The sequence below is a fragment of the Mesoplodon bidens genome (genome assembly GCF_964165515.1).
Source record: "Mesoplodon bidens genome assembly, chromosome: 6".
Taxonomy (NCBI): domain Eukaryota; kingdom Metazoa; phylum Chordata; class Mammalia; order Artiodactyla; family Ziphiidae; genus Mesoplodon; species Mesoplodon bidens.
Window position 1 is genome coordinate 9,906,701 of NC_138162.1, and position 12,217 is coordinate 9,918,917.

At 43.0% G+C, this 12,217-nt stretch overlaps 1 protein-coding gene across 2 annotated transcripts in view; it reads right to left on the reverse strand.

The window, feature by feature from the left end:
* Positions 1-11,427, reverse strand: part of PBX3 (PBX homeobox 3) — a 241,025-nt gene extending 229,598 nt beyond the window's left edge. For both annotated transcript variants that reach the window (XM_081236583.1, XM_081236582.1), the window contains exons 1-2: positions 11,162-11,427; positions 10,148-10,221 (exon numbers count right to left, since the gene is read on the reverse strand). In XM_081236583.1, coding sequence (XP_081092709.1) covers positions 10,148-10,221; positions 11,162-11,361 — 274 coding nt within the window. In that variant the 5' untranslated portion in view covers positions 11,362-11,427. The remainder of the gene's footprint in view (positions 1-10,147; positions 10,222-11,161) is intronic.
* Positions 11,428-12,217: the final 790 nt, after the last annotated feature.

The following is a 12,217-nucleotide window of genomic DNA, read 5'->3' on the forward strand; positions in this document are numbered from 1 at the left end:
AAGTGGTGAGCAGGAGGAAATTCAGACAAGTCAAGCACCCACACCCCATACACAGTTAAAAGAATTTCATGTTTTTCCTCTACTGACTCCAAAGAAGAAGTATGACAAGAAAAACTGGAGGGTTCTCACTTATTTGAATAAGAAGTGAAAATCTAAAAATACCTTCACTGTATGTTATTACCAACTATATCAGTGGGTTTTATAGTGACAGCCCTGTGCTATAATTTCTGAGAAAACCTCAACATAAAGCTCCATAAACCCAACCATTCCTGTAATGTATCGCCTTATCTAGCACACAATCATTTCAAACACAACTTTTCATGTTAGTATAATTTGTTCAAAAATGGTAATAAATACATCCTTGAAGCCAGAGAAATCATTGCACAATCTATTGTAACTTGTTCTTACCAGTACTGACAGTTAATCCTCGACCCAAGATCCAGTGTAGAATATTCCAATAACACTTGGTTTAATTAAAGATATTCATTATACACATACCTTTTTTTTTTTTTTTTTTTTTTTTTTCTTTTTGCGGTATGCGGGCCTCTCACTGCTGTGGCCTCTCCCGTTGCGGAGCACAGGCTCCGGACGCGCAGGCCCAGCGGCCATGGCTCACGGGCCCAGCCGCTCCGCGGCATATGGGATCCTCCCAGACCGGGGCACGAACCCGTATCCCCTGCATCGGCAGGCGGACTCTCAACCACTGCGCCACCAGGGAGGCCCCCTACACATACCTTTTAATGGACCAACACTCCCAATCAACATTATAAATAATCTGGGCCAACTGCAGAGTAATGTCTGTGAACAATTATCACAAAACTAAAACATGGATGGCTGTCAGTCGGTGGCAGAGTTCTTGCTTTCATAATAAATATAAAATCAATTTCCTGTTCTAGTTCCTATTCCAAGTTGAAAATGATATATCTGACTATGAATTCCAACTACCTTCATCCTTAGGGGTTTTTTAGGGTTTTGTTTGTTTGTTTGTTTGTTTGTTTTTAAAAGAAGAGAGGAGAAAAGAAAGAAACTTAAGAGACCACCTAAGTCAATTCTTCTTCATTTGAGGGCACTTGGATAGTAAAGGTTTCTACATAATGTGCACATATGAGCTTGCCATTTCACATTTATATATATATATATATATTTTTTTTTTTTTTTTTTTTTTTTTTGCGGTATGCGGGCCTCTCACTGTTGTGGCCTCTCCCGTTGCGGAGCACAGGCTCCGGACGCGCAGGCCCAGCGGCCATGGCTCACGGGCCCAGCCGCTCCGCGGCATATGGGATCCTCCCAGACCGGGGCACGAACCCGTATCCCCTGCATCGGCAGGCGGACTCTCAACCACTGCGCCACCAGGGAGGCCCTTATATATATATTTTTAAATGCTGTGATTTCCCCCATCAAATGCCACTCAAGTATTTCAAAAGTCCCTCCCATAATTCCACTATAAATTCCTATTTACAAAGGCTCAGTACATCTGAAAGCTAGTAGTAACCTTTCATTTAAAAAATAATAATATGCAGTTTCAAAAGCTTTTTGTTCCCATTTCAATCAAAAGTAACTTCAGGGCTTCCCTGGTGGTGCAGTGGTTGGAGTCCGCCTGCCGATGCAGGGGACACGGGTTCGTGCCCCGGTCCGGGAGGATCCCACATGCCGCGGAGCGGCTGGGCCCGTGAGCCGTGTCCGCTGAGCCTGCGCGTCCGGAGCCTGTGCTCCGCAACGGGAGAGGCCGCAACGGTGAGAGGCCCGCGTACCGCAAGAATAAAAAAAAAAAAAAAGAGGAAAAATAACTTCATATGTTTCAAATGAAATTTTGCAAGTAATCAGAGACTAATGAAGACTCATTGATTTAACTAGTTAAGGGAGCCTGAGAAGGGAATGAGAATTTAAAGCAACCAAGTATTTCATTTAGAAGAGCAGCTAATGTGTAGGTACAGTAAGTCCTCTTCACTAAGAAATGCAATCAGGACTCTTGTCTCAGGAGAGACTCATCCCCCTCTCTGTGTGCACATTCCTGACTCCCACTAACATTAACAAGCACCATACATGCACTCGGAGGAGATGCCAGCCTTGGTAGTATGTATGCATGGCAGCTGTGGTGACTAAATAATCCATACGGCTCTGAAGAGAAGTTACGGTTTGTTGGGTCTAGAGGCACAGCTACAGTGGTGGAATTCAGAAGCTAGAAGCAAACCTCAATCTGAATGCTTGATCCAAACCCTCTTCTGTCTAACCATACCTCAGACTGTAGTTAAGCCTGGGTTTGGAAATTCTATCCCTAGCATCGTTTATATAGGTAGAAGTTCCATATTTGAGGAAACCTTAATTTTTTCACAGGCCCAGAGTTCTGTCCTCCTCCCCATCCACCACTCCTATCCCAGCATTCACTCATCCATTTCCCCACAATATATAGGAAGTCACAGTAGTTTTATAGAGAGAAAATCAAAGGCCTGGCTTAAACCGCAAAAGCAAAATCAGAATCAAGTATGAAACTCCATCTTCAACACGAAAATCATATAGTAATCTTAACACAAGAGATATATGCTGAAATGTAAATTCCACAGGTTGTGTAAAGGGCAGAATTTAACCATTAATTCTAATTCTTCCCTGCAATTAGAATTAGGTACTTAAGTCAGAGTCTTAATGCTCATTTAATATAGTTTCCTGAAGCCCAATTCAACAACTTCTTCATCCTTTCCAATGAAGAAAATATTCTTATGAAGTTCAGTTTATAGTGAAGACATGGGTGCATAAGCACACATACAAGTTTACACTTCTGAAAAGAAGTGGTAACAGTCCACTAGCCATTTTACTGAAATTGGGCTTTAGAAAAAAAAGACTAGATGACACAAAATTCTTAATATACTTTCATATATAGAGAACACAATGAAAACTTCTTATTTGTTATCTCCAGTCAGGTCAGTTAACATTCTTACATCTAAATAATCATGGGGAGGAATCCACCAATGTTCTAGAAGCTTCTGGAGACCTTTCAATCAATTTTATTTATATGCAAAACCAAGAGAAACTTAAAAAAAAAAAAAAACACACACACAAAGCTCCTCCTGATGCTAAAGCTCTCAATTTACTGACAGGCAAATGGCTTCATGCTGCCACTTAATCTCATTTCTTGCATAATGCCCTCTAATTAGCATATCAAAGTGAATTAATACTTCTAGGGCATTAGCAATGGGGAAATCTGCTCCAGGCTCACAATAGCAGTTAAGAGAGAGCCAAGAAATCCTCAAAAACACCACAAACCACTTTGCATTGCAAAACTGTTCAATTTATTTATCCTCTCTCTCTAAACACTTTTACCGCACACTGTTTTACTACTGTTCACCAAACAAAATGATAATTGCCAAAGTTACCAGCATCTGTAATGCCTGTTTAGAATCTTAATTTAGATAATGTTGCAGATAATTTCTATATGCAACCATTTGTTCTATTATAAATGTTAATACAGAAACAGAGGAAATGTTGACATTCTCAATTAGTTAATTTTAATTTGAAATAAAATTTTATGGGATTTTAAAATTTATTAATTTTTTAATGTAAAAAGCCACCTGCTGGACTGTGATGCATAAGAAATATGTTTTGAAAACTGATGTATCACAAAGAACAAAACAAAACAAAAAATCATTTTGCCATAACATATGTTGAGTCTCCCAAATAATGGTTTAAACATTGTGAGGAATCATCGGCATTAAAAGGATACATTGTATACCAAGTTCTCATTAATATGATCACACAAAAAGGGTTATTGTTCAAAACAGCTTAACATTTGTAAAGCACTTAAATTGAAAAAAACAAGTACAAAACTTTTAACAATGATTTTTATCCATAATTACTTTTAACTGTTTTCAGTCCAAATGAGTTACTATCACGTAGATATAGTCAGTTAAAAAAAAAAATGCTATGCCAATTCAACTTAACACATCCTATCACACCAATTTTTTTTTACTAGACATACACTCAAATTTAGTACCAAAGCAAACTACTGTTACTATCAAAAACTACAAACATCTTATATTTATGGAATATGTCTATTTTAAAAATAACAATAAAGAAGAGATTCTGGTTACTATCCTACCTACAAAGAGGGTAATTAGAATCAAGTGTTGAAGATTAATGAAATTTATTTTCAAATATGTTCTGTGTCTAAAGGTATAAAAAGATGGGTTTTTTTCCAGAGGCTCATTCAAGCATTTCCTGCTAATGTATTTGCTAAATATAACACTATCACATAGCTGTGATAGCAATTTGTGCGTTTGATTAACTTCTATAACTTTGTAAAAAATCTTTTAGCCAGATCTAAAAAACTTGGACCAATTCACACTACATAGTGATATAAATTATTTACTCTCTTCATACGTAAGGACTCAAATGGCCTACTGAAGTAGAGCAAATGCTTGAAAAGGTCAACATGGGAGGGGGGTGTGCAAGCTTTGTTAGTCAGTTACTACCTAAATCATGCTGATCACACTGATAAATGGCTAAAACACAAGCCTGCTGAGAAAACAAATAAAACATAATTCTCATAGTGTCAATATTGAAGTAATAAATACCTAAAGTTGTTCATGTGTACATAAATAGAGGAAAAATAGTCTAAAAATCCTTATTTAACTTGATGTGTTTGGTGCTGATGTGTTAAGTATTTATTCTGAATAGATACCTCAATGGTATGAGTACAAAATAAAGCATGACCGATTTAGGGTGTGGTTCATGAAATGTGGTTTTCATTCTTCATAGCCGCACTTCATGGAACTTCATCCTACACAATGCCACCATAAACTATCAAAATATACATAATCCAAATAAAACATTAAAGTTAAATGTCTTGAAAGTAGCCATTTACAAAATTTGTAAACAGAAATCTAAAAGTACAAGCAAAATTAATTAAAAGGAAAAGGATCCTAACATGAAAGATATACACAGATATATTTTATGAAAGCCAGTGAACCAATGTGTTCTTTGAGGCAAGGCAAGGCTTCCTTTGCCACTGTATTAATATACTTCTGATTCAGAATAAAATTATGTAAATTAGTATAATAAAATAACATAGTAAAGTCCCAAATAAAAAACAGAACTACACAAATCTATAATAAAATGAAGTCCACTAAAACTGAGGCATGAAAGAATTACTTGCACAGATCAAGTTAGTATTGACAATAGGGTTCAATATCCTTTTACTGGGGGAAAAAAAAAGGGTTGGAAGACAGGTCCATACTTAAAGATAATACCTGCTTGATACTTTAGATCATGAAGTTCCAAACCAGTAGAGAAGTAAGATTATTTTTTCTAAGTTGTCTATGAACGTATTACATGTATTGTCTTCTAAGGATGGGAGAGGAAGAGTAAAGAAAGTTAGAAAAACATCACTCTTTTACATCCTCCCTCAAAACTTCCTTAAAAAGCTCCAGTAAGTTAAACAAATCTATAAAAATAGAAAATAAAAAATATTCTTAAATTGCTCTGAGGAAAAATTTGTAATAAAGCAATACAATTTATGACATTTCCAAGATAAACTAACTTTGTATTTTTTCCTGTTTTAGCATTTAATATTTCCGATGTAAACAAGCCATGTCTAAAACTGATATGAAATTTACAACATTAAAGGTCCACTAAAATTTGCTTCAAAATAATTTTGAAAGGGTGGGAGTTACAGAGAACACAAGATTGGCCAAGTGTTGCTAACTGCTGAAGGTGGGCAATGAGTTCATGGAGATTCAAGTTTCTCTTCTCTATGTATATTTTACATTTGAAGTTGTTCATAATAGAAAGTTTTTTAAAACTAGACAATAAGTTCACAAAAACACAAAAATGAATCATGTATGGAACAGTGCATTTGTTTTTAAAACTTTGGAACAAATAATGATAACTATATTGGAAGTATCTCAAGAGCAACTTAAAAGAATGTATGCAACATATATAATAACATTTAGACTCACATATAACAGTTTTCACCTTTCTTGTTAAATTTTCACTTGATGGAATATTTGGGTTTTATACACTGGGAATTGAAGAATTACATGGCACTGAAGAAGAAAAATGAACAAATTTTTATATTGAAGCATTAAAATAAAAGAAAACAGACCAGAAAAAGAAGACACCATGAGTCTCTAAACCTTTAGAGTCAGAATTAAATAGAGAGGTGTTGACTGAGAGTACTTGCCTTACCCCTCTGAAAGCTAGTCACACTTACAGCAGTAAAGATAAAAGGTTTAATCATATATATCATATTCTAAATGCATATAAAAACTCACAAGCTACCTTCTTGATCCAGTTTTGATATGTAAAATCCTTATGACTCTTTCTAGGGAGGGTTCCTTTCAAAGGAAAGCATTTTTAATAGTAATTTCCTTCTTCTCCTTAAACATAAAAAATACTTCAACCAGCCCAACCAGGCAAGCAGGCCTTTCTCTTCCCCTGCGGACACCTCCTGCAGTAGAGAAGTTCATTAAGTTTTATGATCTTCCCAAGTCAGTCCTGCTTATAAGCCTCACAAAGGCCACAAATCTGGCAAACCATCATGTATGCCATTAGACATTACTAGTAAATGAATGCTATTTAGGGTTTGTGGTGGCAATAAATCAGAGTTTGGTTGGCAGCTATCAATGTGGAGTATTTTAACCTACCATTTAGAAAGGAAAAGGTTATGTTGATTTTTTTTTTAATACACAACATTTTTTAACAATATGACTCAGATTATATACTGTTGAACTTTCATTTTAAATTTTTTTAAATAATTTTTTTCTCAAAAAGAGCCATTTCCTTCATTCAAACTCTCATAATTAAGGGCTTTGGAAAGAAGACAGATTTATGAGGATGGAATCCTCTCACAAAGTACTTCAACAATCAAGATTAAGGTGGCCAGAAAGATGTGAGGGAATGTCCCCAAAGAAGTATGTAGATGAGACCTTCATAGCATCACGGATATTTAATGAGAGATAAGATGGTAAAATATGGCTAAAAAAAAAGAGAGAGAGAAAGAAATCTTAACATATCAACAATTACCTCACTGGTTGCTTACTTAGTTTAAAATGGACAAATATCTTGTTTTAAAGCCTGTAACTTTCAGGTGCTTTCAAAATGCATAAATACCAAAATTCAACAATGACAGATATTTCTGCCCCCAAATAACTGTATGATAAATTTTATGAAAGAACACATTTTCAAGAAAAAGCAAGCATCTCATAGTATACTTTTCCTACCTCTGAACAAGAAAAAAATATAATTGTGGTAGATTACTCATTTATATGTCAGAAGGGAAAAATACCTTTTCGTATTTGGTAGGAGGGAAAAAAGATGTTTTCCAAACTAAATCCCTCATGTGCATCAGAACTCGCAGTGCTCACTGCCTGATCAGAAACCTCAAAACCTACTGGGCAGATCTACAAATATGTGGATTTTTTTTTAATGATTTTGTCTTATTTTAGAAAAAGCACAACTGAAATGACATTATCCATTGAAATGACAGCTTTACCCCCCATCTCCTCACTAGTCAACCCCCTACCCCTCTATTGTGCAGGATAGAGTCATCGCGTAATGTTCCCAGTTTCTATTACAAATGACTAGGTAAACTTTCTCTAGGTTATAGAGAATTAATCTTTGGATACTATGTAATTAGATGTAATAAAATGTTTTTTTAAAGCATTATGCAATATACATTATATCCTACAGTGCTTATTTTATAAGTTCACTGTTTCCAAAGCATGACTGTGGGAACACATTGGGGGTGTGGGGGGAGGCCTGGAATTTGCTGCCCCAATTTCTTTGCCTCGGTAACACTAATGTCTACACAGCTGTTTTACTTCAAATCAAGGATTCTGAGTCCAGCGTCCCTGTCTCCTTCTAAGACTAGTTTTGGAGTGAGGTGGAGCTATGGGTAGCAGGGGAGAAAGGAAAGCAGAGAAAGAGCTTCACCCCCATCAATCATTCAGTACTTAAATCCCGTCCCTCTCGAGCTCAGAGAGGCTGGCAGGAAGATGCCTCTGCCCAAGACAGCCGCCTTTACTCTTTGTCGGCTGTTGGCTTTTACAAAAGAGATAACGTGCAAACTTGGATCCGCTGGCCAAAGCACAAAAAGAGGATCTAATTTACAAGTTATCACTGAAAGCCTCACAAACAATTTTCAAAACACGAAAATTTCTTTTGTCAGCTACCTCTTGCTTCTTAAACAGCAAGCGCCCTGCCAAAGCTCTCTCTGCCAGTAATCCCAGACTCTGAAAAGGCTTGTTTCTTTTTCGTAACTCACCTTTGACATGAGGTTGACTATACTTTCCTTTCAGAATGGTGTAACTTAAGTCTTGTGCAAATAAGCAACTAGAGGACTTAACGCTTCCTAATTGAATTCTGCCTGCTGCTAAATGTCTAAACAAGAAAAGCAGTTTGCTAGGTTTGGTTCTCAAGCTAGCTAGGCCAAAACTTTAAAAAGGCAAAATAATAAATACAAATCATGAGGAGGGGGTGAGAGGGGAGGGACATCAATCCCCTCTCCTAGTAATATAAAGCCGTATAAAGTTGAATCAATCTTAATATTCACAACATAGTCAATACCCCAGTTGCTTAGCTGTCAGCAGAAACTGAAGTGGAGCCCTGATAGCAAGAAAACCCTTGGACATTAAGCAACATAATTTACTGAGAATTACGTACTTTTAGGCTTCTAAACTAAGAATCTTCAAGATTTAATGCTTGATGTCTCATTTTATAGTCAGATAAAAATTAGCTACGTTTTAAATGACAATGCTTTCTAAAGGTAGCTAAAAATCAACACAGTAAAAGTTAGTAATTTTAAATGCCTGTGGTTTTCAAAATGTAAAATACATCTTAAAAACAATCACTCAACATTAAGAAACCATGTACACTATGTGAATGAAAAGCAGGAAAAGCACTCTTTAAGGTTCTCAACATTTGCTGTTAATTATGGTTTTAGCATATATTTTAATAGACAGCAATAATCCCTCACCTTTTATTGATTACTTTTAGGATCAGAATAGAATTGCAGGGTGAAAAATCTATTTGACAGGAGGGCAACTCTCCTACCAGCTAACAATTATATACAGTGTGCTATGATTTGTACACTCACTTTAAACACAATCGCATTTAACCTTTTAAATATCTCCACTTAAACACTGCTATAACCTGGACTTTAACTTTCTCCTCTTTTCTCTTGCCAACTGAAAAAATGGCAACTTTATAATACTGTATATAGCCAGCATACATACACACACACACACACACACACACTTGTTCACCATATACAGGGAAGATAATGCCAAATAGGACCTAAAACATCTAGATTAAATCTCTAATTCCACTTGAGCCCCTACTATCACCTCAAGACTAAAATATCTTCAATTTTAAAAAGTCTAACAAGGAAACTAAGTTGAAATGAATTGTCAGAAATTTGTCTAATATGTATTTGTAGTTTTCGTTCCAGCACTTCTGTAAAAGCTGTCTCCTTATATATTCCCTGCCTTGAACACTTCAAAAATTGCTCAACCTGCACCTGTGGACCTTTTTCTACTTCATAAAATATATTAAGCATGCTTACAATGTAATCACTTTAAACATAAAATTTAACAAAAGTATTAATAGATGTCATAAATACATTGTATATGCCTAACCATATCTTTACCCTTCCTGCTTCTTAAAAGTAGTATTCCCAACTAAAACACTAATTCAAACATGCTACTGGGGTCTGTTCAATCGCATCTATTCTTCTATCTGTGGAACTGAAGCTTAAGGCTAAGTAAAACAAAGTTCGGGATATGCTTCTCCCCGGGTCTCGGTCCCTGGCATCCAGTCTCCCGTTGCTCCTTTTAAAAACTGACATACAAACAAGGCGAAAAGAGCAGGAAAGGGTGGCAGGCGCTCCCGGCCCCCTCCCCGCCTGCAGCCAGGGGTGGCCGCCTGGGGACTGCGACCCAGCCCCGTCCGCATCTACACTTCATTTTACACAAGGAGCGGAATTAAGAAATCGACTCCAGATTTATCGCAGTTTTTTCTCACGATCAGGAGGTGGGAAGGAAAGAATGATCAAAGATGGCGGTGCCCAAAAGCAGCAGCTCTCAACTGGAGAGTCGAAGGAGTAGCTCGGACCCCACCTCGGGGGTCTCCGGGCCCATTGCGGGGCGCAGAGTCTTACCTGTTTTCTCTTTGATCTCACACAGGACGCTGAAGAGCGCGGGTTTCATTCTGTGACAGTTCAGGGCATGTTTCCTAAAAAACAAATAGCAAAACACAAAGGTATTAGCATCACCTATGGAATAATATGGCGCCTTCCTTTAAGTTAGATCCAATATTTAATTCCGGCCCCCTATTTTGGAAGGCTCTTTTGAGCCACCGCAAGTCAACCGAAACTCAAGTTGACTAGTTAGCGACAGCCGACAAGCTCCGGCGGCTAAAGCTCCAGCCCGCACGAAGCGCGACCCATCTGCCCGGCAGTCAGCAGTCTCGGCCACCGCGGGACGCGAACCTGCTCGGGGAGCCGCGATCCGGGGGCAGACGGCGGCGACCCGGGGAAGGCGACGGCGTGGAGGGGCTCCTGCGTCCGCCCTCCGCCGGAGGAGCGGGCGCGGCGCGGGCGGCCGGCCGGCTGCGGCCAGCGGGCGGTGACAGCTCGGCAAAGTTTGCGAGGCGGCCCTCCCTTCCCGAGAACTTGGCCGCCCGCGCCCGGACCCGCCGGGGAACCGCCCAGCGCCCAGCGCTCGGGCTGGGGCGGCCGCCCGCACGGCGAGGCCGTCCCGCGGCCAAGCGGAGCTGGGCGCCGGGACCCTGGGCCGAGGAGAAAGTTGCACTTCCCTCAAGTGCGGCCCGGGGCCCGCTCGCGGCGGCGTGCACCGGGTCCGGGCGGGAGGTTTGAATCCGTGCAAGGGGACCGGGCTGCCAGAGGGCCTGACTAGGGGGGCGGGTGAGAGACACCCACAAAATCCACGCGGCACCAAGTCCGTCCCGCGCCCCGACACCAACTTTGCCGACTCCCGCCCTCGTCGAGGGGCGCCGGGGCAAGTGCCCCCGAGGCCCGGGCCGGCGGCCTATTTTCGGAGAAAGTTCCCCGCCCCGGGCTGAGGCCCCGGCCCGGGCGCCACCCCGGCCCCGACTGTGCCGCGGGCCCGGCTCCCGCACACACACAAAAGATGCTTAATGAGACGACACCAACTTTGCTTGCGCCTCGTCCAAGCTCTGGTCGGTGATGGTCATGATCTGGTGGAGGATGTCGCCGATGTCCTGCTTCCTGCCGTCGCCGTCCGCCCCTTCGTGGCCGTGCGGGGGAGGCGGCAGGGCCATGCCCCCCTGCACCGAGTGGCCCGCCAGGTTCACCCCGGCCAGAGTCTGCAGCATCCTGGATTGATCGTCCATCCCGCCGCGCGCGGGCGGGAGCGGGCGGCGGCGGCGGCTGAGGCGAAGGCTGAGGCGGCGGCGGCGGCGGCGGCGGCGGCGACGAGGGAGGAGAAGAAAGAGGGGGAGGGGGGGGGGGAGGCGGCCGCGCGCTCCCCGCCCGCGCGGGGAGGGGGCCGCCCGGCCGGCGGGGCCCGCGGCTGAGGCGGTGCGGACGGGCGCCCGGTCTGGCTTCCGCCGCCGCCGAGGCTGAGGAGAAACGGCGGGCGGAAGCGCCGGGCTCCGCGTCGGTGGCGGAGGCGGAGGCAGCGGCGCCCGCTGCCCTCACGCGGCCGCCGCGCCGCCTCCTCGCCGCCGCGCGCCCCGCCGGGTGGCCCCGCGCAACTTGCTCCTCAGCGCCAGCCGAGTTGCCGGGACGCCCGCCGCCCCCCGCGCCAGCTGCGCACTCCCTTCCCTCGGCCGCCGCCGCCGCCTCCGCCGCCTCGGCCGGGCGGGATCCGAGCCCCGGCGGCCCCGGGGGAGGGAGCGGCGGCGGCGGGCGGCGGCGCAGGAGGCCGGCGGGCGGCCCGAGGGGAGCGGAGGAGGAAAGTTTGGGAGCGGGCGGACTGGCGCTGCGGGGACGCGGAGCCCGATGGAGGGCCCCGGCGGGCAGTGCGCGGAGCGGACAGCAGATTGATGGGGCGGAAGAAGTCGCCGCCGCCACAGCCGGAGCCGCGCACCCTGCCAGCGGACCGGGCTCGAAGGCCGCTCGGCTGAGGGATTGACAGGCTGCCAGTGCCACTCACTCACTGCGGCCCCAGCGCCCGGGGGGAGGGGCGGGGGCAAGCGGGAGGGCGGGGGAGTGCTCTGCACGCCCCGCCCCCGGGGGCGGTGCGCG